Source organism: Astyanax mexicanus, chromosome 2 (genome assembly GCF_023375975.1).
Source record: "Astyanax mexicanus isolate ESR-SI-001 chromosome 2, AstMex3_surface, whole genome shotgun sequence".
Taxonomy (NCBI): domain Eukaryota; kingdom Metazoa; phylum Chordata; class Actinopteri; order Characiformes; family Acestrorhamphidae; genus Astyanax; species Astyanax mexicanus.
The window spans coordinates 51,314,521-51,341,339 of record NC_064409.1 but is presented as its reverse complement, the minus strand read 5'-3'; the positions used below and the strand labels follow the sequence as shown (position 1 = coordinate 51,341,339).

The following is a 26,819-nucleotide window of genomic DNA, read 5'->3' as shown; positions in this document are numbered from 1 at the left end:
AAACATACAGCTTATTCAAAACTCTCTCTTCTCTCATCTTACGCCCATCCACTACCACTCTGTCAAGATAATGATAGCACAACCAAAGGATTATGATCGAGTGTGAGATAGAGAGCGAGAGCTTGAGAAAGAGGGAGAGAGCTTGAGAGAGAGAGGGGTGAATAATCAAACTGATCAGGCTGGAGAGAAAGCTGGCCGGCAGATTGGCGCTGCAGCAGAAAGGCTCTCGCTGTTCCCATGGCCTGCTCTTTCAACTATCTCTCAATTTTTTGACACAGGTCCTCACACATCCCCCTCTCTCTCTTTTTCTCTCTCTCTCTGCCTCGTTCTATTCCAGCTCCAACCCCTCAGGCACCTCTCATTATTAACTGCAAGGGATCATGGGATGCGTACCCATATCCGCCCCATAGCTGACAAAAGGAAGTGGCTTAATTGTCCTTGCCTTTCATCTCCCACTGCCTACAGACACGTCTGCATGCTATCTGCATCCAATTAAATCACTAGTTTTTGCAGCAACATACATATTCTCCTACAGCTTCCTCTATTGCACACGCCTGCCTGCTAAGAGTGTGTGTGTGTGTGTGTAAAGGGCTCAGCTGCGGTCGCTACACAGCGTTTAGGTGATAGGGAGGTGGGAACCAAGAGCACTTGTTTATAGGGCTGATGAAACGTCAGATAGGATTTAAAGGGGAGAGAAAAGAAATAGAGACGGATCGGGCAGTGAGAGAGAGAGGAGAAAAATCAAGGAGACCAGAGCAAAAAAGGGCAGCAGAGATAAAAAAGAGAGTGGAGAGAGAAAGAGAGACAAGAGAGAGGAAAGCGATAAAAGAGAGAGAGGAGAAATCAAGGAGACTGAGAGACAAAGACAGAGAGAAGAGAAAAGAAAATAGAAATATAAAGAGACTGGGGAAGACAGAAAAAGAGTTAGGAGACAGTTAGTGAGACAATTTACATATAAAGACATATAAAGAAAGGATAGAAACAGAGTGAGGTTTAAAAAGAGTAAGGAGAAATCAAGGAGACCAGCAGAGAAAAAAATATGATACATAGATGAAGGATTAATAGATGAAAAAGCGAAGGAAAAGATATAGGGGAGAGGATAAATCAAGGAGTTCAGTAGCGAAAAAGGATAATAAAGAAAGAATGAGAGAGAAAGAAAGAGAGAGAGTAGACAAACATATAAAGAGTTTTAGATAAACACAAAGAGAGAGATTAAAATGTCCAGCACAGAAAATGATGGAGAAAGTGGAATACTGAAATTATAAGAGGAAAAAGAGAGTGATATATAGAAAGAAATATAAAGCAGAGAGAGGCAGAGAGACAGAAGGAGATGTGAGAAGAGAGAAAAAGAATGAGATTTACAGAGATAAAGGAGGAAATAGAGAAATCAATGAGACCAGCAAAGAAAGAGAATTAGAAACATATGAGAGACAATAGACAAAAGAGAGAGAATGAGATAAATATTGGAGAAATGAAGAAGACCAGAAAAGAAAGAGAGAGAGAGAGAGAGAGAGATACAAAATTAAGACATACAAAGAGGGGGAGAGAGAAATGGAAAAAAATCTATGAGACCAACAGAAAAAGAGGAAGAAAGAGAGAGACTAACAGAAAAGGGAGAGAGAGATTTCTAACACTTGTTATGGGTCACAAAGAGGCCACAGAAAAGCTAGACAGTACAAAACTCCCACAGATCAATCCAGCTCCATCATCATGTGAGATAACTGTAACCTGAATGGCAGACGTCTCACACGGAGCGCCGCGTGCTGAGCAGTGAATGAGCCTCTGTCCCGCTCTTCTGAAGCTTCAAACATGACCCAGCAGAACAAGCCATCATCCTCCTCCTCCTCCTCGACCAGCAAACAGCTCTCACAAAGCCAAGCACTGGACAGCATCGTCTAATGAGGACCACCAGGCCGAGCCAGGGATGTCACTGGCATCTAACACACCAAAACCCAGAGCCCTGTCAAAACACCAGTTAGAAGCATTTACAGAGCTTGATTTAGATCAAGTGACTCTCAAAGCAAATGGATCTTTACACCCAGAAAAGTCTGATTCCAGCTCTGGGTGGAATTTGAAGGTGCAAATGAAGATTAATTAGTTCTGTGTAATTAGGCCTTACCATGTGAAAGATTTTCTTTACTCAAAAAATGTCACTCAGTGTCTGTTTACACTTGGCATTATTAATATGCATTTTGTACATACACTGAGTTGTATCATGATATACAGCTCTGGAAAAAAAATAGAGACCACTTAAAAATGATGAGTTTCTTTCATTTTAAATTTGATTTAAATTATTGACCTACATATTGGTGCTCTCTACTAAATCAAAGACAGTAAACCTTGACAATCTTTGAGTGTGTGAAATTAGCCTTAACAATACAAACACAATAACTAGATCGAATGTGTTTAGAGACAAATATAAATCATTGTTAAACATTTATTAATTTATTAATAGTCCCATTTATTGATTTTTTTCTCAGTTTTGAATCCCTAGTCCTAGACTTGGGTACCTGAACACTGGCTGCAGTGAATGTCACAGTGCCCAGCCAGGGTCAAATGAGTCAGTAACTCTAAACTGCAGCACAAGTCAATTGGCTAGTGCAGGCCAGGCTGGTTGATCAGCTTACAGAAGATCAGTAACTGAGTCATTAGGCTAAATGAAAGAAGCTGTGGTGGCCTGAGCGATGCCCATCAATAACCCCACAATACGTCTGATGGAAAAAGAACCTGCAGAGAGAAGAAAATGGAGGAATAAACACAGAGAATAGGAAAGGGGCTGCTGCATTTTTCATAATCACGGCCCATTTGATTGCCTGCCTTGAACCCTGTGGAAGTTCAGTGATGAATCAGCACCCTCAGCTTCGCCGAAGGTGCACCACAATCCCCCAATACTCCTTCTGCTCGGGAGCTGCTCATGGGATCAATGCAGCACAAGCCAATCGCTGTGTGGAACACACACACACACGTGCTGTAAACACATGACTGCTTTCTGCTTTGAGCTGCTTGTGTTATTACATCCCTGCAGCCAATATAGGCCTCCAACACTCAGCTGCAGCGTTTTATTCCTCAGGCTTTAGAGAGGCGGCGTGCGGTCGATGCAGCACTGAGCAATATACTGCACCTACTGGGGCAATGTGAAACTGCCCATAAAGCAATTACTGCCACAGAGCTACAGTATAGAACACACACAGACACACACACACACACGAGTGCTGGTGGTATTGGAAGGTAAAGCGCACAGTTTATTTCTAGATCAAAAGATTTCTTTTATTCAAGTTTGCTTTCAGGACTGTGAAAACATATTCCAAGTTGACAGTCATAAAAATAATCATGAAAAAGTACTACTGTTATAAAATCACAGGCAGACAGTCCCAAAAATATAAAAATATAAAAGATCAAAAATATAATATATAAGATATGTTGGGTCAAACAGGGCATCTACAATGACATGGCTAACAGCGAGGTGTAAACAGATCCAGAAGTGTTACTTAAAATGATCTTGAAGGGGGCGGCTTGGGAAGGCCCACACCTGTATATATTGTGAGGTGTTATCTTGTGAGTGAGGTTGAACACTGGCCAACATGCTCATGGCAAGGCAATGTGAATTTCCAGCATTCAAGTGAGGCCTGATGAACAGGACATTCCATTTCTTGAACAACCTATTTATTTCTTTTCAAAGTTCAAACATCAATGCTTCCCTAGGCTGTCTATTCCAAGGCATATGTAAGCCTCTCCCTTCTGTTCAGAGCAAAAATTGCTAACTTAAAAGAAGAAAGAAAGATATTACTTTTTTTAGGGCCCACCACCACGCCCCCCCCCCCCCCCCTTTCAAAGGACCAATTAAACTTTTTTTTATTTCAGTGGCAATGGTGCATATATAAATGTCAAACAATAACAGGCAAAAAAAGACGAAAGGGGGTGAGATTGAGAGAACAAAAATACACCCTTAGGAGAGAAAAAAAATGTCAGTAAAAAGAAAGAAAGAAAGAAAGAAAGAAAGAAAGAAAGAAAGAAAGAAAGAAAGAAAGAAAGAAGAAAAACAAAACACAGACAGGTGATGATCTGAAGATCAGCAAATAAAACAGAGAGCTTTGCTTTAATTGCAATTAAGGTGTAAGGACATATTAAGGAAGTATTTGTTGAATGAATGGGAGTGTTTTCATGGTTTTTAATGCCGTTTAATGTAGTTTGTTCTAAATGTTAAACACCTCAGAGAAAACACACACTGAAAATCACACAGTTCTCTGCAGTTGTTTCTGTTGTTCATTCCATGTAGCTGCAGTGTAACCATACTCCAGTTTAATCAGGCAAGTGCATTTATCCTGCTCACTCTCAGATTGCAGCTGTAGTATTTACCACAGAGCAACTGCTAGAGTTTCAGGACACTGCTGCATGCATGTGCATGTGTGTGTGTGTGTGTGTGTTACATGATATACTAATAGCTCACAGATTAAAGCATTCTAGTAGAGGTGGGGGCAATATGACAATAATTTATATCATAATTATTTAATCATAACACACAAAATACTTTTCAGACCACATTGTGGATCATCAGTGCATCAACAATGCTTAACCAACACTGACCAACTGCACATTTCAGGAAAGGGAGAATGTTTAAACAGCAGTTTTTAAGAATCTGCTGCTACTGATGCATTTTTATGTGTGTCATGTATGATATCATGTATGATATGATTATCATGTATGATAACATATCTTAAAATATCTTGATACAATATTTTAAAGATATTGGAAAATATTTTTTACATCAAATCTTGACCAAAGCCTCCATTTTTCACATTGGTTTTAACAGTTGGTTTTAAAATTTTGGTACTGTAAATGCACAAATGTTAAAAAACCAAAGCCATCATTCAACATACCTCACCCAAATTTAAATGGGATATATAATGCATGCTTTTGTATTTCCACCTGGGTTTTGACTGCCCCCATAAACACTGCAAGTGCAGAAAAAAATGTATTCGATTTCTCTGGAAGACGTTACAGTTTGACTCTACACAGCAGAATTAGCCATTAGACTTCTTCTGATAGAGGGATCTGTACCTAATATTTGTGGCAGGTCAACAGATGAGAGAGATGTAAGTTTTTTTCAAATAATTTGTTTTGCAATAAAAAGTTAAGCATAAACTAGCTTGTTCATGTTTTGCCAATTAGCACGTGTGTTAGTGTGGCCAGCATCAGCTTAATTGCATAAAAGTGACAGAGCCCAAATGGCTCATTCTAAAAAGAACTAGAGTTGGTGAGATCTTTTTATGTGAGAGTGATTTTTGTGTAAAGAATTTGAACTTGAACATGTTTTTTACAGCCCATAGATCTATTCTAACTAGTGTAAAAAAAACTGTAATATGTCCCCTTTAAAGAATAAGCTGTGGTATAATAATGTAGGCCAATGCAACACTCTAAGGCCTTTATTTCCCAGGCTCAGTCAATATGGAATGTTAAGTGTGAGTGAGTGACCTTGCTCCAAGCATGGCTTAATCTTAGAAATCTCTCCCGCTAACAAGCTAGCCGAAGGTTCAGCCCAGCCTGCGTACATAAAACCTCTATCAGACAAATACACAGAACCTCAATCATCTTCACAGAGGACCTGAACCCCAACCGCAGCGAGGGCGGGCAGCTATCGAGTGTAAATGGCTGTATAAAGCAGCTTGCAGGGTTCAGCTACAGCGCAAGCAGCTGTGTGTTTCCACCAATCAGGCCGTCAGTCTTCAGAATATGGGAGCTGTGGCGTTTTCGTGTGTTTCACATCTGAGGGGAGAACATGCTAGAGTGTTTTATTAACAATATATTTCCTCTAACACAGAGAAACAGCCTCCCAACACTCATACACACACGAACAAATCAGATGATATAAGACCCCTCGGGTCAACATTCCTTCAGAACTGTCAAATAACTCAAACTACACTTCTGCTCTGACAGCTACAATTCATACTGAACTCTCCCACAGAAACCCCAGCACTACACTCCTACTCTAGGTCAAGATTAGACCTCTACACAGTGCTGATTAAACTATTCGCAGTCTTAAAACCTGAAATGTTATTTAACTAGACAGCATGAATTGGGAAAACAACTACTAAACCGTGCTTAAAATTACAGTAGTTGCCGGCTTTGAGCAATACAGCCCTGGAAATTTCTTTTTGAATCAGTTTATATAATTTTGCTATTTATAGGTCTATGTTTGAGTAAAATGAACAGTGTTGTTTTATTCTATAAACTACGGACAACATTTCTCCCAAATTCCAAATAAAATATTGTCATTTAGAGCATTTATTTGCAGAAAATAAGAAATGGCTAAACTGACAAAAAAGATGCAGACCTCAAATAAAGAAATAAGTTAATATTCATAAAGATTTAAGAGTTTAGAAATTAATATTCGGTAAAATAAGCCAGTTTTTAATCATAGTTTTTATGCATCTTTGCATGTTCTCCTCCACCAGTCTTACACACTGCTTTTGGATAACTTCATGCCACTCCTGGTGCAAAAAATGTTTAAAATCAATATTTTCTCAACTTTCAAAAGTAAGTTATAGTATCAAATTTTTGTTACAAAAAAGAAAAAACGAGAACATCTAGAGAGGATTAATTTGTCACACACGATAAACTGGCTATTGGAGATGTTTATACTAAATTTATGGAGCACACTTGAAAGGTGGGTCCAGTAACCACAGGTAGAATGTAAATGTTTTTTTTTTTATTTTATTTTATTATTATTTTTTTTTTTTACATCTTACTCAAAACACAAAACAGTGTTAATCTGGGACCAGACTGAACCCAGGTCCTCTCAAGTTTTTTTTTTAACCAAAACAGTTGTTTTGGTTAAATCTGAGTCACATCTGAGTGTGATTTCTGTGTTCACACCTGTCTAAACAAAACACATCAAGGGTGAGAATGAACCAGATTAAAAACTGCAGGTGTGAAAAATGCTTAAATACATATCACACCTGAGCCAATATATCAGTGCATTATCAAAGCCTTCACAAGATTAGCTGTAAGCATCAGATGTTGGAGAATACTCATCTCTACAGAGCTGTATTCCACAGGAAACCAATTTGCCACACTTTCTGCAAGTCATTACTACAAACACCTCTTTTAGCACATTTATTTTTATGCATTCAAACACGACACAAATTGTTTAAAACATTCATTTTTTTTATTGTCACTCTTTTTCCAGGACCTAAAGGGTAAAAACAAATTGGCTTTGATATTTTACAGCTCTTCTTTTCACTTTTCAAAGTATACACGTTTGTTTCTTCTTACCAGCACCAGGTCTTATTTACAAGGCACCTTAAGGTAGGCAAGCAATCAGTGCAGTATTGCTTAGCTAAGCTGGTGAAGACAGTAGCAATTAACTGACCCTGGATTTATTCTCTTCTAGTGAGATGCTCTGTAAATAAGACCGTCAGACTTATAGTCAAGTGCAGCAAAATAAGCAGCAATCACGGCTAAAACAGCCCTGTCAACCCTTTCTCTTCATTCAGGCACTGTAACATGGGTGGATAATGTACAACACAACAAACACAAGGCGGCACGGTGAGAGAGAGAGAGAGAGAGAGAGAGAGAGAGAGAGAGAGAGAGAGAGAGAGAGAGAGAGAGAGAGAGAGAGAGAGAGAGAGAGAGAGAGAGAGAGAGAGAGAGAGAGAGAGAGAGAGAGAGAGAGAGAGAGAGAGAGAGAGAGAGAGAGGCAGGAGAACTACAGCACACAGTGAAGCTGGAAAAGTCTTTAGGAATAATAAGTTCCGAACAGCATCAGTGAGTGAAGTGAGGAGGAGACCATGATTAGATTAGACTAAATAAGCTTTTTTTGAGTAAGAATAATGGCAACACTTGATGTGAAGGTGCATATATACAATAGCAATAGACAAAACATATAATATAATACAATATAATTTACTACAATCCACAGGCTTTTTTTAAGAATCATCTATTGGCTCTGTTCACACTTGGCATTAACATGCATCCTGGGTGATCCAATAACAAAGGTTCATTCACCATTCACTGGTGTGGGATGGTGGTTGTCACATATTTGAATATGGTGGACAATTTACACTTAACCATCTACAGGAAGTGATTTAAACTTGTGTACTAATATTTTGGCCTTTTAAATTTCAAGCGTTTTTTTTTTTTTTTTTTACCTATTTTTTTGTTTTTAGGGACAAGCGGCAGCCAATTGCGCACAGCATACTCTCAACCGGAAACAACTGGAGGACTGCATAGGCTGCCAATACATATCCGGGCATACAGTCATACACATACACATACATACTTAGACAACAGCACCCATGCACCATGACAATTTAGAACATCCAATTTACCTGATCTCCATGTTTCTGGACTGTGGGAGGAACCCACACGGACAGAAGGAGAACATGGAAACTCCATGGACTTGAACCCAAGACCCCAGTGCTGGGAGAGGAACGTGCTAACCACTAAGTCACGTGCCGCCCTATTAGCTTGCTGACAGAGGATGGTGTGGTCACACGGTCATTAGCTGCGCTTCAAAGCCCAGGCAACAATCGAGATGGACTGCATTTCTCGACCATGCATCACAGAAGGGTGCTCCAAAGTGATTGAACCTTCACATACTGCCAAGAAATGCAGCTTAAGTTCGAAGCAGTTTAAAAGCAGCAACTGATCACATCTTTATCCTTTGTTGCCCTTAATTATCCACAAGTCACTGCAATGCATTCTTAACCACTGCTCCAAGGATCCAAGATGTATTGTAGTCCAATGTTTGGAGGTGGTTACAGACAAACTTCAAAGCATCGTCCCAATTAAAAATGTTTCTGTCCATGGGATGAGAGTCTGTGACCTGTAACCTGCCTGTCCTCCAGTGGACATAATGTGAGAAACCCAATCACAAGCGATCATAGGAACATATTTTTGGCAACTTTTTGGCAACCATTAGATCACCCAGGACCCTTGTTTGTGCAGAGTGTGAACAAGCCCATTGTTTAAACAGTGGTCTTCAACCCTGCTCCTGAAGAACTTTGAAATCAACACTAAGCCCCAACACATAATTCAATAAGTGAATGCATTCAAAAGTCTTGAATTGGATGAACAGTGAGTTGGGGTTAAAACTGCAGGAAGATACACTAAGTGCCCAAAAAAGTCCAAAAGTATGTAGGTACCTGCTCCTCCAGAACTGTTCCTGAAATCAAGAATAGTAGCAGGAAGTCTGTTGTCCCTTTGCATCCCTCTGTGGCTTTACATCAGATTTTGGAAAACTGCTATGAAGGTTTAATAGCATTCGGCCATGATAGCATTAATGAGGCCAGATCCTAATACTGGATGATTAGATACAGCTCTGGAAAAAAATAAAAGACCACTTCAAAATGATGATGTTAATCCTTGATTTTACCAAATTGAAAACCTCTTCCCCTATAATAAAGAGGAAGATTGATGATCACAAGCCATCAAACCAAGCTGAACTGCTTGAATTTTTGCAGCAGGAGTGGCATAAAGTTATCCAAAGCAGTGTGTAAGACTGGTGGAGGAGAACGTGCCAAGATGCATGAAAACTGTGATTAAAAACCAGGGTTATTCCACCAAATATTGATTTCTAAACTCTTAAAACTTCATGAATATGAACTGAAACCTCTGCATTTTTGTTATTTCAGCCATTTCATCTCTTTCTGCAAATAAATGCTCTAAATGACAATATTTTTATTTGGAATTTGGGAGAAATATTGTCTGTGGTTTATAAAATAAAACAACAATGTTAATTTTATGCAAACATATAAATATAAATAGCAAAATCAGTCAAACTGATTCAGCAACTGAAGTGTTCTTTAAATTTTTTTCCAGAGCTGTATACTGTAGATCAAAAGCTAGAGAGGACAGCTCCACTGCTGCACTTATTAAAAGAAAAAGTAGCTGTTCAGGAGGAGGACTGAGGACCAGAGTATATCCTTTAACTGCTTCACATGCTTTCACCCTCCATCCCCAGATGATACAGGTACAGGACCCCTCACACTTCTTCAGTCAGCAAATAACTAGCTATTGTATCTAGTCTAACTAGTGTAGCCACATTTCTTATACAGTATTTGGCAAATACAACGTCAGTCTTCAAACTTGCTTCAGGCACCACCACTACACCATCCTTTAAATAACTACTGAAGTCAATCTGCATTCTATTGAAACAAATGACATAAATGCATATGCATAAGTGCATAGTACTCAACCCCAGGAGTCACTTCAAATTCAAGTTCTTCAAATGGTAAATTATCAGCATTTAAACCCAGCTTATCTGCAAATACTGTACTACAGTGGCTTTCTAATAATGCCATTCATCTTCACTTTTAAAAAGAGGATGAACAAAACAGATTTAGCCAAGCAATTATATTCTATGGGGCAATCAAATCATCAAAACAAAATCAAAACAGCATAGTATAACACGCTGCAAATCTGTGCAGATAAGAGATGACTGTTGGTTATAAACTATTGTCAGTCCTCAGAAGAAAACCATAAACTCAACTTACATAAGTTCCCTTTAAGGAATAAATAAAAGAAAAATATAAAGTAATATGTTAGTATGTGAGGTTGTTCTGGTTTGGTATAATGCACTCAACTTAAAACTTTTTTTTTTTTTTTAATTTTGCAACTCAAAATGCTACATTCACATAGCAGGTAGTGGCCCAAATCTGACCTTTTTTGGCCTATGTGACATGGATTTGTTCAGTCTGTTGCAGTGTACTGAATCTGGGCTAATTTATACTTTGTTTGAAATCTGATGCATACAATATATATATTTTTATATATTTTTAAGAACACTGGTGCGCTTTCTCAGTGGGTTCTGTACTTTTGGTCAAATGTGAAAGCTGCTTTCGAGGCCAGAAGTAGTTCACAATACCAATCTCTGGTCCTACTGAAATCAGTGGTCTAGGGTTTGTTTTTAGTAAACTCGTGTGTGGTCTGCTGCTGGTGTTGAAGCTATCTGCTCCAAGGTCTGTGTGTGGGGTCGTGTGATTGGTTCATTTTTTTTTTACTGCTTCAACGTAACATGTTACTTCCCTTTCTGATCATATTTGATGATACCACAAATAATTGAGCATATGTGGCCACACATGAATAACGCAGGCTTCAGAAGTTACCATGGCTAAATACTGTTCTCTATTTACAAAGATCTTTTAGTTGTTTTACAAAACACATTTAGTTGTCAGCCACTGAAACCCCTTGATAGCTCCTGTGATGCTGTATAACTTATACAGAAGGAACTGTTCAGACAAACGTCAGATAAAGGCCACATGAAAAAGATAATGTGACCAGCCTAAAATAAACATCGGATTTAGTGAGGAAAAACAGATTTAGGTCAATTTACCTGCTGTGTGAATGTAGCCAAAATGATTTTTTTATGTTCTTTGAATTACACTCTAAATATAAAATAAAAATACACTATAAAATACTATAAAATAAAATAAAATACTCTAATGTCTCGCCTGCTAAACATTTTCCAAAATAATATTTAAGCCAATCAATTCACAGTCACAAGAAATTACAGCAATTAATCAACAAAATAAATCTTCAAAGATTGTAACCCTTCCATCATCGGATACATGCATGTGGTCAAGAGGTTTGTATCAATTTTTACCAATTATTAATATTATGATTAAAAAAATTCAATGACTTTTTGTATACACACTTCTCATTTTTTATATACACACTGCAAAAGTTTGCAAGACGAAAAAGGTTTTTCCTAGAATTTCTAGGATCATAATTTTATATTTACCTTCTTTTAGAGGAGAACTGGTGCACACAAAAAAATGAAGCATGCAAGCATCAATGCAGCTTATAAATGCCTTACTATACATACATATTTAGTGACTAGTATTCTTTAAATAATAATAGACTTCACTGTATAATTATGTTTCCCTGTGTGCTGAGGTTAGTTGGGCTTTCACTTCAACAAATGTTATAAGAATATGCCAGCTGTCTATCTGAAGAACACAGTGGTAGGGATATCAAGCAAAAGCCCTGATGTGTTTTAAAGTGTAGATTGTAGAGATGCTGTACATTGTGGATTCAGTATATTCATTGCTTTTTTGTGTAAATCTCAGAATCTCTAATGCAGATAACATCCATCCAAAAAAATGAGAAAAGATAAAAAAGTGCATAATACTAATACTTATTATTTATAGTAATCTTTTTTACTAACAAATGCAGACAGTATGAACCAAAGCATTTAGTTTTTTGTCCGTTCAACTTGATTTGTTAAAGGAGAAATCCAGTGTGAAATGGACTTGGGGTATTCACATGACCGTGAATACAAACTTTTGCCGACTACTCCAACTTCATACAACTAAATGATGAGACAGGGCATTAGATGGGGCTAGTAAAGAGGTTAAAAATCTAAATAAATATGTGATTTAAAACATGTGATGTAAACAGGAGTGTAATGAACAAGATTTGGTAGAAAATCTGTATTCATGTTAGTTTTAAAAAAAAAGGATGTATAGCAGGAGTGGCCTTGCTCTCTCTGGGTGGTTAGATGGCACTCTCTCCGCACCTCACTCCAAAGGGTGATGTTGATCAGCACCAGGCATCTGTGAGCTGGTGTATCAGAACAGAATCGCTGCGCTTTCCTCCGAGCGGTTCATCAGCAGCAGGTCAAAAGAGGCGGTGGCTGACTTCACATGTATTGGAGGAGGCATGTGATGGTCCTCACCCTCCTGGTGTTGGGGCATCACTAATGATAGGGGGAGTCCTAATGAGTGGGTTGAGTAATTGGCCATGTAAAATGGGAAGTAAATGGGGAAAAATTAGAAAGAAAATTATTTATAAAAAAAAAATTAATATAGTCGACCAGACAAAATATCAAATATTTGGTTTATACTGTCTGCAATCAAATGTGAAATCACTTTTGCTTTGCTTTTAGTCTTTGGAATATTCTCTATTAAGTTGCACATGAAGTTGCTAGCTTAGATTTTTAAAAATCATTAAAGGATCATAAAAACTGACCTAATATTACAGTCTCGGTTTAATCACAATTCCTCTTGGTTCCAATGCAGCTTCACACACGTTTTCCCCTGTAGTGATTATTGTGAAATAAGTATAAATATAATGAAATCTAGAAGCAATTTCAGATATTTTCCCATGGCTTCTTCTAGCAAAACACCAATCTACTCTATACAGCGTTTGTTTAAGGAAGACTAAAGTACTGTTGTGTGGTTTTAGCAGTCTGGGGGATTCTGTCATATGTTTGAGGACTGATAAACATTATCAGCTCCATAAGGAACAGCTATTCTTACAGCTAGTCCCTCAGCATTTCAGAGGTCATTTATTCAGCTGGGAATTTCAGCCTGTGTCCAGGATGCTGCTATAATCCTCAAACACAGTAACGCAAGCCCTTAGAGGAGGCATTATCAGAACGTGCTTTATCAATAAATATTTTACTGCAGGCTACAATATGCTGTGATAGTGGAAACAGCGCCCATGCACCGCTACGGTTTTGAGAAGCCTGTCAGGCCGTCGTACATGTGCGCTTTGAGCTGGACCCACTCGACCAGCCTCTGAGCTGAGCTCTTCTCCTGTGCGAGGGTGCGGATGGCTCGCTTCAGCTTCTCCTCATTGCGCTCCAGGTAACGCATTCCCTCCACCTGCAGCAGGTTCAGCTTCTCGCTGCGGCTCTCGTCCAGCGCCACTTCCTCACTCATGTACGGGTTGAAGCGGAAATACGTGTGGGGAGGCAGCAGGGCGTCCAGCATAGTGTGCACCTCTGTGAGAGAGAAAGAAAGAAAAACAGACGCAGAACAGAAAAAGCCATTAGAAAACCTAAGTAAGCGAGATAGAATAAAATTTGCATTTATGATACACACATACACCTCCAGCGAATGTCTCAAACATATTTGAACAAATGTTTTTTTTTCTTTTTTTCTATGCTCTACTCCCAAAGAACATCAAGATCAACAAGATGATGCAACTTCAAATAAGTTATAGGATACATTTTAGAAAGCCATACATATTTTTTTTTAGAAGAAATAAGAAATACTTCAATAACAGTGATATAATTTTTGTGGCATGTCGATATGCACTATTTACAGAATCTGGCTTCAGCGCGGGAGATTTTAGATGCAGAATGAGTGCACCTGGCGCTTCCACACGTGATTAAACAGAAGACATTGAGTGAGGCAGGTCTAATTCAGTGGTTTGGCTTTCTAAGGTCTGATAAACTACACTCTTCGGCTTGCTCCGAGAGTGGAGCCGACTAGCAATGCTAATAAATCTAATCTGTTCCACCACCTCAAGCAGTTACACTACATACAATATCTTCCTTACTCTGGCTGAAGCACATTTGTAGCTTATGTTGTAACTAAGTTATTTATAGTTGATAAAGCCTATAGGTTTGTTTATTTGACGGGGATATCATGTTCTTTTTATGCATATGAAGGCTTTTTGTTTTCCTTATCCTGGTTGAAGCATTTTTGTTTTGATCTGTTAAATATGTTTACAAAAGAATAGGAAGCTCTGCCTCTGTTGTAATGTAAAGTTAGTTATATTGGTAATATGTGTATAGGTTATAGGTTTGTGTTTGACAGGGATGTCATGTTTTTATTTTTCTATATTCAATTAAAAGTGAGCATTGATTTATTCTGACCATTTTTATTTCTAAAGTATTATATAGTTTTTGTGAGAGGAGACTTTAAAGACTTAAATTAAAAATTTCAGACAGTAGTAGGTACAGATTTTATTGCAGGGATTCTTAGCAGTTTTCTGAGGCCTTCAAAGTATTTATATCAATATCGAAATTATATTGTATCGACCGAAATTAAGGAATATATCCTGATATCAATTTTGGCCATATCGTCCAGCACTACACTACAGTTATGAGAAGAAACTTTAGATGATGTAGGCTACCGTGATTACAAGCAGTATCAAAACAATCAAAATGGGAGGATTGTTAGGGAAGGACAAGAAAAAAATGCATTTTAGCAGAATGAGACCTTTAAACAAATCTATATAACTATAAAATGTATATAACAAATTTTCAAACAAAGTTTCACAAGTCCTACAGTCCACAATTTAAAGAGGGAAAGATACAGGCTTCAGCACTGCGAGTGAATGTGTCATTTTCAGCTGTACAGGCTGAGCAGGCTGTGCCATTTAATACCACAACCCAATATTTCTCACTTTACTTCAGGGGTCAGCAGTCTCATTATAGACGGGCCATCTGTGACAGCCTGATGATGACTGAACCTGCAGACTTAACCAGAGTTACAGGCATTACTGCTCACAGCCAGTTACTCAGTTAAGCAAGCTTGGACCTGCAGTATATAATGATATAATAAATGACACTGCTGTTATAAAATATTCTTTCATTTCTCCCTTAGTGACAAACCGCTGCCTAAAGATAGAAGCTGAACCTTTTTGTTCTTATATCCCATAATAACGTGATTAATGTTGCTGACTTATTATATTTGGGTCACTTGTACTACCATACAGTATAATATGTGGCTATTAATTATCATTAAACAGGAGTGTGTGTGTGTGTCTGTGTGCCACCCAGCCAACGTTCTCTGGACCAGGAGGGAGAAATCCAGGCTGGAGGACCGTTAATCCAAGATTTATAAATACCCTCCATGATTAAACCACAGCTCGGTTTAATCCCAAATGGAAGCCATAGAGAAGGCGTGGCGTAACACACATGCATGCATGAACACATTCATATTCAGACACACAGTATTGTTGTGCCAAACATTAAGCATTTAGCAATTCTGACTGAGAACTGAGCATTATGTTTAGAATACCAACATACATCCTGTCTGTTCTCTGCCAATATAGCTGCATATTAATATTCATATCAGGAGAAACACACAAGGAGATTTCCTCTCACTATTCCTAAGCCTTTAAGCTTATTTAACTTAAACCTCCCAAACGCTGGCAAAAAAGCTCAACGCAACTGTGCTAGGCTACATGACGTGACAAGTGTATTAGGAGTGATGAATACGCTATAGAGAGAAAAACAGAAAAAAAAACTGACAGAGCATTAAAATGTAGACCATATTTTTAGAAGTGTTTATATATGAAGGGCCCTGGTGAACATGGTTTGTGACTAATGACAGAGGAGCAACACTAAATGAGGAGGGCAGCTGGCATAATTGGCATAGTGATGCTAATGCTAGTGATTCTGGGCGAGGCTAATGCTCTGATAGCAATGCTTATACCACAGTAGCAATGCTGGGCAAAGCTAAAGCTACGATAGCGATGCTAATACCAGAGTAAAGATGCTGAGTGAGGCTAGCAGGTGGCAAGGTTGCGACGCTAGTGCTGCAGTAACAATGCTAATACCACAGTAGAGATGCTATGTGAGGCTAGCAGCTGGCCTTCTTGTGATGCTAGTGCTGCAGTAGTGATGCTAATCTCACAATAGTGATGCTGGGAGAGGCTACAATCGTGACACTAGTACACAGCTGCATTCCTGAGCAAGGCCAGCAGCTGGAACAGTAGAGAAGGAGTGGTGGTAACCCTTCAGTAGTCATGCTAACAGCGATTGCTAGCACTGCACTGTTTATGCTGCAGGGTCATTTAAGGTGGAACATCTTAATTCTAGTCGCAAGAAAGAAGAAAGAGTTAGCTGCCTTTTATACCAACATAAAGCAAAGACACAAACACACATGAAACAACCCAACATTACTCAAACTAATGATAATGTTTTTTTTTTCCCAGAGCAGTTTGTGTTTCAAAAGCAGATACACTTAAATTGACTAATGTCGATTAAGAAGATTCCTGACAGGACTCCTGATTTAATATGGAATGTTCTGTGCATATCCATAATTTAGTAAGAGGCCATAATTCCAGTTACACAATTGCATTACCCTGATGATGACGACTCCAGGAACTCACAGAAGCACAGACATTAACACACAGACACAGACTTCCACCCACCCTCTGTATCTGTAGCACTGCTGATGACGTTGGTCAGCTTGGTCTTCAGGCTGGTGTAGGTGGCGGCGTTCTTGCTGGGAGCCTCAAAGCGCCCTGTACCGAGAGACACCACGCACTGCAGACGAGTGTTTGGCCACAGACACTGGCATTCGTGGATCGCCAGAGCAGTCGGATTGTTTATTAGCAAACCGCCATCCTACAAAAAAAAAAAAAAAGAGTGATTAGTGAGTTTACGTAACATTTATTTAATTCTTATTTATTTACACAAACATTTTCACTGGAAAATCTAAAACTAATATGAGTGGTCATATTTAGAGATGGAAAGATTGATCTGCAATGGATTGGTAAAGGTCAATTTTCAACACAAATATGCAACAAATCATGGGCTGAAAACTTATTTAGCCTACCTTCAAATGTCAACTTAAGACCCACCTCTTCTGAGAGCACCTAATAATGCACTAATATCTATATCTGGTTCTTCTTCACAAGTTTTTGCATAGTTGCATAGAATTGATGAATTTTATATTTTCTACAAACTGTTGCAGCAGGGTTATTGTGTCACTCATACCTGGTAGTATTAGAACTCAAAACTGGGGGTAGGTGATATGGCTCTAAAACAATATCATTCATTTAAGGGTATTTTATGTAATAATGATCTCCTTGGTAATATGTCAACACTGAAAAATGTTTTATATAAAAAAAGCAACATGTCAAATTTAGAATTTTTATATTATTGTGAATGATACGATATGACACAACCAAACTCAAAAGTATTTAACATTTGATTTAATTCATTTCTTGCTTTGGATATTTTGAGTCAAAGCACGATTGTTAGTCTCTCTGTATAAGAGCATCTGCTAAATGCTGTAAAGATTTTGAGATTTTATGCATCAAAATGGAGGCGTGATGAGGTTAAGGGCTATGCAATAGTGTTGCAGAACCCCTGGTGACCCTAGAAACCAACTCAGCTCTTAAACCAGTCTGAGCCCTCAATCTGATAGCGGGGGTGCCATCACATGAGGATGCTAGAGTCGGGACATCATTCAGAGCGACAGGACAAAGAACGCACCAATATTTACCAAAGAGGTTAAAGTGCATACGTATACACATATATATATATATATATATATATATATATATATATATATATATATATATATATATATATATATATATATATATGTAGAATGTGTAAAACTAACCTGTCTTGCGGAGGAAGCGGAGTAAAAAGTTATAGCACCACTAACCTGACACCCCTCTCGAGAGTACATTACTCATCTTGAGAGTATGTTACTCAGCCCGTGAGTATCCGAACATAGGAGAGCTAAATTCTGCTAAGGACCAACTCCACATTGAATTTCTGCAAGGGATTTTTTACAGACTTTTTGAATGTGGTTGATTCCAAAAAGTAAACATACATTTCATCTTGAGAGACAATGCACATATAAATCTACTTTACAGAAGTACATGTATTACCAAGATTGTCTGGAAAGGTTAATGTGCTTCCAGTCCTGCAATCGATTGGTAACAGCGCACTGAAAGATGATCAGTGATGGCCATCAGCCCAGAAACCACTGATTAGTCAATCTCCAGTCATATCTACTGCCACTGCTGCTTGGTTTATACATTTGAATGCTATGTGTTTCCATCTGTGCATGTGTCAGGCCTACCAATCAGCACAAGTGTGCCATATCAATGCTTTCATTTTGCTTGGAAAGTGTGAGCTACAAAAAAAATAACAAAATTATGGCTAATAGAAATCAGCCATCAGCCAATTTGGCTGTAAGTAAGCTGAAATCATTTCTTGGAAAGAGTGATTTGGCACAACTTTACTGTCCAACAAGGTGCCTGGCAAAAGTAGACACTAAAAAAAACCCAGTGAAACCAGTATAATTTGATGGCTAGAGAGTTCCTCATTTTATTTTTAACCAGCTCATTGTAGCACATAGGCTTCCATCAAGGCTGAAAGAAAAAGCAACTGCATTGTTGTTTAAATACACAGAAAATATGAAGTTTAACTGAAAGAACTGTATTGAATAAGTATTGAAGTATTCCCCTGAAACCTGTGAAACTAGCAGACAGAAACCGGTGGGCATCCTGAGCAGGCATAACACTACAGAGGGGGAGCTTAAAACGGCAGAGGAGGGTCCCTCATTAGTGGGCTGAGGGCCAGAGGCACGGCCCCCCAGACTGTGAGGTTTCTTGGGACTTTGAGAGTCTGTATTTGGAGGGGGGAAGGGGAACAGAGAAGTCTGGGCCTCTTGGGGTCTCAGCCCCATCTTTTTAAACACCATCTCTCCAGGCAGGGCATAATGAGTTATCTTTCCACGCTAAGATCAATCTTGTACTGGAAGGGGGTTCAGCTTTAAATGTGAAGCGAGGAAGCTCCACAGGACAACAGCGCTCTTAATCATCAGAGCTGAGAAATTGTGTCAGTGCCGCAAGGATTTTCTTGGGGGGAAAAAAAAAGAAAAAGAGAAAGCGGGAACAGAATTGAAAATGGAGGCGTGATGAGGTTAAGGGCTATGTAATAGTGTTGCAGAACCCCTGGTGACCCTAGAAACCAACTCAGCTCTTAAACCAGTCTGAGCCCTCAATCTGATAGCGGGGGTGCCATCAAATGAGGATGCTAGAGTCGGGACATCATTCAGAGCGACAGGACAAAGAACGCACCAATATTTACCAAAGAGGTTAAAGTTAGATCAGTCAAAATGTGTCAGTATTCTTATGTTTCCTTTATCCACCATTTTTTTTATAAATAATTTCAGTCTCACTTTAACCCTTAAAGGGGCTGTTTCTGTCACAGTGCCTTTAAAAGTAATATATGTAGCTCTCTACCATTTAGCAACACTATGTAGCATCATAACCTTAACAAAATTGCAGCTTAACTCTGTTATGGTTACTTGTAATATGGATAATTCTAATTCCAGCAAGCTGCTAATTGCACTATGTAACTTTGGTGAAGCAGGCAAGATGCGAATGCAAGCCATATTACTGTAAAAATCTGTGATATTACTCTATTGCCTCAGTCCGCATGCTTCTTTTACTATCAGTGACAGTTCTGTATCTTTCAGCTTGTCCAGAAAATAGTGTACTTAAGTGGTGGCTAAAAACACAAATTATACTTGATGACTGTCTATGAGCATAAACAACACTCCATAGTCTTGCTTTAAATATGAGTAGACACAATAAACTCGTCTTAAAGCCGAATGTGTAAATATATTGTTCTTTTACTAATTTCACCAAAAAAAAAAACAGACCTAACAGACCTAAACTGGAAAGTGAAGCTTTCCTAAGCTTTACCAGCACGGGCTCAATATGAAAAATATATATATATATATTTGTTCAGTTTTTAGACATCTTTGATATTGCAATATTACAGGACATTTCTCCGAAGTTTGTTTGATCAACTAATATTTCCTTATTAATATTTTATTCACTTCTACATCATATTACTTTTACATTACATCACAGACAGAATTTGCCATCTGCCTTCCACCATGTTCTTTCTTCTACAAAATCCAAGTTACTCTGTTGGACAGCAAACATCATGTAAACATTACAGTAAGTGTACTGGAGGTTCTACTACAGCAAAAACACGTTGTTTCGGCATTCCCAGTTCCGGGAGGAAGTGCTGTGTTCGCAGTCAGTAAGTACCATGTCATTACGTGCCAGAGGGGTTTTTGACAGTTAAAAAACAGTGACCCGCCAACAGGAAATGGGGAACACTAATGGGGAATCTTGGGAGTTGGGATGATGCCATTGCTATGTTGTGACAGCAGATGATTTGCTCAGCAGTTTCTTTGTTGTAAGAGAACATTTGTTACATTTCGTTCACCAGGGATTATGAGATGACATCTAAGACCAGATTCAGAATTTTATATGCATCATAGTGTGGTTTTATATACAGGCAAAATTGCTAAGCTAATAATAAACCAGACTGGGCCATTTCTATACTTCATGCTGGTTGAACACACTCAGTTACACTGACCCAGCATTACTGGGTTATAATAATTGAACACAATGAGCCATTAGAGTTACCAAAATATATGGTTACTTTGATGCAACTCAGGATTAAAAAGCATTTCCATTATTTTCTTAATGTTAAATGTTATATATCCTTTTCATAACATGAACTACTTATTAGTCCACTATAAAGCCAAAAAGAAATACTGTAATAATGGGAGTTCATTTTTTAAGAATGTTTATGTTTCTAGCTATAGATATTCTGTCATGTTTTACTTTTTCAGATTTGCAACAAAATTAAATGTCAGATTCAATGTGTTTTAGTCATCCACACTGCCAAACAAATAACATGTCTCACACATATTAATTATACAAATTACATTTAGAAAAAGATCAGATTTGGGCCTCTTTTACCTGCTGTATGAACGTAGCCTAAGAGAAGAGTTAAGACATTGAGAGTTTACTCCTATCAAGATGTGTTAAAACCAAACAATGAGCAAAAATGTTATTGACCAAGCTTGTTTGTGATTGGGCAGTAGAGCACCATGTGACTGCACAAACTCCGACCAAAAACAAATAATGAAACAATTAATGATGTCCCAATAATAATGTCCCAATATTTTTTTGTACATATAGTGTATATTGAATGGAAGATGATTTGCTGGTTACTGTAAGTGACTGTGCACTGATGCCTGATTAAAAGCTGTTTAATGTTAATTATTACTGACTTATTTACCGGTAGTTTAACTTAATTTATTAATGATGCTAATTAACTCACAAGCTGGGTTATTACTGGGACCTTTTCCCATCTACCCAGCAATCTGGAAATAACCCAGACATGACCCAACAGGCTTAAACCAGCATTTGGGTTGAAAAACATTAAATACCAAGGCAGTTTTTAGAGCAAAGCTTTTAAGTGAAGACATTCAGCTGCTCAAACAAGCTGAAACATACAGGCCAGCCAACAGAAGTACATCTGTGGAACTGTTTGCAGTGAACTAATGAAGCTGGTTTCAGATCCCTCGAAAAACATCCGTCTTTCAGAGCTAAGCTGGGCGATAGGCAGGGGATTGTGCAATGTTGCACTTTTGGATAAATCAATAATTCATTTATACCAACAGCTGCAAGAAACACACTAGGCCAATGCTGATGACAGAAGACACTGAGGAAAAAGACAGATAGAAATAGAAGTTAGACAGAGACAGAGAGAGAGAGAGAGAGAGAGAGGGAGAGAGAGAGAAATCAGGCTTTCACACTGGTTGGCAGACCTCTACGACCAATCAATGGACATCAGGGCTCCTGGCTCCTTTTTCCTATCTAGCCTGTGGAAATCCATACTTGGACGACTGCCATATTCTCACACTGGAGATTTCTCTAGCAGAGGCATATTTGAATCAAAGTGGGCTGGGGTTCGAAACAATGGCCTACTTAATGGCAAACTGCAGAACAAAAGCTAGGCTAAGCAAAACACACGGACCAAAAAAAGCTCAAGCCAAAAGCCAAAACTGTCAGTCAAACAGTCAGCATGTGGCAGGGGAAAGGTCACTTCCCTCAAGAGGATTTAGACTGCTAATGCCACTCTCTCCTAAATGCCTACATCTTGCAGCCAAAATACAGCAGAACTTGGGGTCAGATACTGTTACTCTTTCTCTGATGTGCTCTGGCACACATTTACCCCATCGCTCATAGAAGCCTTTGTACCAAACCAATCTGGACCAATTTGGGTGGCCAAGTTCCAGTTCCGGTGGCAGTTTATACTGGAAAAATGATTTGCATAACTGTATTGTTTCAATCACACAATTCAAACACTGTCACTCACACAGTACTAGTAGTAGAGCACAGCCTTGGGTCAAGTGAAGAATACAGTAAATCCCTAAATATACTGATGTTTTTCAAAGTAGCACCTTATACAGGGAGAAAGAAGGTATTTGAGATTGAGCCAGAAATATTCATGCAATGTGATGCCAGCATTTTTATAAAGCTCAGTTTTCTTTGTCCATATGCGAAAAATCTCCCCCTTGGATAGTGTTTTTTAAAAAGCTCCGGTTTCATTCTTTAAAAATATTTTTCTTTGAGGAGGATAAAACACAGACAAAAACCCTGATTTTTTTTTTAATCAGAATATTTGTGGACCAGGCGTTGGTCAAGAATGTCCAAACTAAATAATCGAATTTGTGTAAGCAAAACTATCTGAATTAACATAAAAAAGGGTGTTTTTTCAAGGTTGAATTAATGGCCACGTTTCTATGTAGAAGAATGACAACAATTGTTCAATAGTTTAAATAAATTTTTTCTTTGCAAAAAAACAAAAAAAATTTAAACAAAAAAGTAAGGAAAAGTATGGAAGAACCATTCAGTCGCTTTTTATGTTACAAACATTGGACCCTGGCCTGCACCTTTAACCAATCAGTGCAGTGAACATCCACACACACACACATACACACACACACACACACATACGTGTGCATATGTGAGTGCACATGCCTGGAGCAGTGGGCAACCATAGCCAGTATGCATGTCTGGGGAGCTGTTGGGGTTTGATGTTTTACTCAAGGGCACTCTTGTGTTGTGTTCTGTCAGTTTTGGAGACAAAAACAGCAACCTTCTCTATCCTGCAGGCCTTGGCTCCCCATAAGCTGTAAAGCCTTCTAGATTCCTTAACAAAAAGAGATAACATGTCTTCACTTCACAAAAAATGGTCATAGTTTGTAACATATGGTTTCCAACAAAATAAGCACAAAGCAATGGTGACATTTTAGCACTGAGGTATCCGTGCAATTTAAATCCTTCCTCCACCAAGTCCATGTTATATTTGCAGTTTCACACTTCTGCTAGGCAAACCTGTCCTTCTGCAACTCCCATTCGGCTTACATCATCATCCTCAATTTTCCAGAGTCTTGCTTTTCACAATGCTTCTGCTAATTAGATTGCTCCTTGTTGTCTAAGATGACAGGGTTCAGTAATTAAGCTGCACCTGCTGGAAAACACATTCACTCACAATCCATGAATACTGAGCTCTGAACTCAATGGTCAAGGACTTCAGATTGACAGAATTTTAAATTCAACCATGTGTTCTTTAGTTTCAATAAATTACAGTAATAAACATGGACACAGTGGTTCCATTATTTTTCGTTCTATATAAATAAAGACATATCTGTCGCCTACTTATTTGACAGACACACCCCATTCTGCCAGACCAAGCCAAGTGTCTCAGACCACCTTCATTGAGTTGAGTGGATTTTTTTCACTGGATACCCATTTTGACTAGTATGCATCATGTTTTAACAAAAAAAGTGCAGATTGTGTATTTTATTATGGAGAAATTTAGATTTACAGATTACAGTACAATACAGTGCTTTGTTTGCTTTGCTGCCTGCTGAGACGTACCAAAGCTGCTATGATCCAGTTTAACCTATGAGCTAATGTAAGAGCATTAGGACACACCAGTGATGTTTACAAGATGTTTAATAGTATTTGGACATGGTTTATACCTAAACATAAATTGAAGAGTGCGCTGGCCGTTACTGAGTAGAAATACTGTTGATAGGTCCAGCCAAGGCTGTCAATCATATCATTCCTAAGTGGGACTCTGCCTTCGTACTCTAGCAAAATCTAGCAGACTATTGTTTTAAAAACCAGATTTCTGGGGAAAATACAAAAAAATGCCAATATTAACACAAGGAAAACTTTGGGAATTAGACTCTGGAGATGGAAAGACAGTAACAAAACATAAGGGGAAGGGTGGGGCTACACATTATACTGCAACAGCAAAGGCGCTAGACCCGTGGTAGCTTCAGTTTTCAAAAAAAAAAAAAATTATAATAATTAAATATTTTTTTAAATAGTGCAAGCATACTAGACATAATAGATGTGATGTTAAACTAACAAAAATCAATCCAGCTCAAACAGGATCAAACTGAGAACTTTTTGAACTTTTCCAATCAAGACAAGATATGCATGACTGTATCTAATCTGACTAATTATCATACGCCACACTGGTTATGTAAATGGTGAGGCATGGAGAAAGTTGTAATGAGTGTTTCTGAAAAGGAAACATGCTCTTAAATCCTCCTCATTAAATTTTCATTTTTGGCCAATCCTGATTAGAGTTCATTCAGATGGAAATGAGGACGATGATATCTATTGACAGCTCAGCACTTATCAGTCAAAGCTTGGGTTGAATCGTCTGCTGCTATGCGGCACTAAACTAACATCTTCATTAGCATCTCCTGTATTCTTCTGAAGGCAACTTTTTTGGTCCCAATTTGCCATCTTGCATTCTTCCTACTATTTAACTATTCACATCTTAAACTTCCCCTTTCTTAAGAGTTCCACTTAGGCTGCATTCTGTGATCAAGCAACACTGCATGTATGCCTTTAAGTCTTTTTACCGCCTGCACTCTGTTTTCTCCTCTATGGACAGAGGGCTCTTTGACAGACATATAATTAACAGCACAAAGAGTGCAGAGGTCCTCTCTCACCCACACCAGCACAGAGAGCATTTTGGGCCATAGATCTAAAACCTCGTCCAGCGTTCTCAGCAATTAGTAGAAGAACTCTGTGCTTCTGGCATGCTTGGGGACTGGGAATACTTGGCAAGGGAGAGCAAAGTTAGCATGCTGTGATCTGCCAAGAAGCTCTAGTGCCGTAAGGACCAGGAGACTGAGTGGCCATTCATTAGGCACAGGTTACATAATCTAAAGGTGGTGTTCAATGATCAAGGGGATCATGGAGTTAAGCAAAGACAAGGAGATGGATAATTAGATGTGCACTCTGGACCTGTTTGTTTTGTCTCTGCTGATTTCTTATAAGAGGTTTAATACAAGTATATCAAAAACTCTATACTTAAAAAAATAACCACATAGATAAGTATATAGTACTAATACTGATTTATCAAATAAACTATAAGGTGCACTTAAAATCCTTTAATTTTCCCAAAAAAACATCAGTGCGCCTTATAATTCTGTGTGCCTTATGTATGATTTTTATCAGTCAGGTTGTAAGGAGCAGTAAAGCCAGTCTGCTGAAGTACAGCATCATAAAGGAGTTTTAGTGCACTTTCTCCAGCACCAAGGCTGAAGCAGTATTAGCATCATATGCTAACCGCAGTGCTACCTCTTTCGCCGCTCAGTGGTGAATATATCGGACTGTAGCCTGTGTGTTTACCGTGTTAAAACAAGCTACATGGGATGAACCGCTAGCTGATAGTGCCCCGGCTTACCGGACCACTCAGGTTTCCTCAGTGTAGCTCTGTCGGGTGGCATTTACTAGCGCATGGATGGATGGATGGATGGATGCTTTAAGAATTACAATTTTACTTAGGCACAACCTGCTGAATTAGAAGGGAAACATGGCGACACCCTTGTTTCTTGCTTGTGTCGCTTAAAACGCGCCTTATAATCAGGTGATCCTTATGTATGAAAACAGACCAGAAAATAGTTGTTCTCTGAAATGCAGTGCGCCTTACAGTCTATGCAATACGGTATTAGATAGAGGTGCAATGACTCACAATTGACTAAAACTGCAGAATAATTGCCAAAGTTTACCCATAACAATAGGAAATACAGTTTTTGATACTTTTGCAGTAATAATGATCTCAATATCAATGCAAGAGCTGAAGTCAAAACATATAGCTTGAGTAGCTGTTCGTCACATGAACAAAGTGTGTGGCTAAAACCTTTATGGCTTGCAAACTACTACATGCACTACATTAAGCACAGCCACATATCTGAAGAGACATCACTCCGGTGTGAGTAGAGAGCAGAGTTATACTAGTGTGAGGCGTGGGAGTCTAATACGAACTAGTCTAACCAATACAGGCTGAGTGTAAAAAGGAGTCATCTTAAAGTAAGTCAACCCAGAACAACAAACCCCTCTGAATGAGAAAAAAAAACAAAGCAAATGAGAACAAAGAGTAATCAGTTTGATTTCTTTTTAAATTAGTAGGAAAATGAACTGAA

The 26,819-nt window shown here is 38.5% G+C and overlaps 1 protein-coding gene across 1 annotated transcript in view; it reads right to left on the bottom strand.

The window, feature by feature from the left end:
* Positions 1–7,635: 7,635 nt before the first annotated feature.
* The window catches only part of LOC103026605 (calcium-independent phospholipase A2-gamma), a 44,132-nt gene continuing 24,948 nt past the window's right edge, over positions 7,636–26,819 (bottom strand). The window contains exons 9-10 of the mRNA XM_007244345.3: positions 16,894–17,089; positions 7,636–13,726 (exon numbers count right to left, since the gene is read on the bottom strand). Of these exons, the coding sequence (XP_007244407.3) occupies positions 13,452–13,726; positions 16,894–17,089 (471 nt within the window). The 3' untranslated portion in view covers positions 7,636–13,451. The remainder of the gene's footprint in view (positions 13,727–16,893; positions 17,090–26,819) is intronic.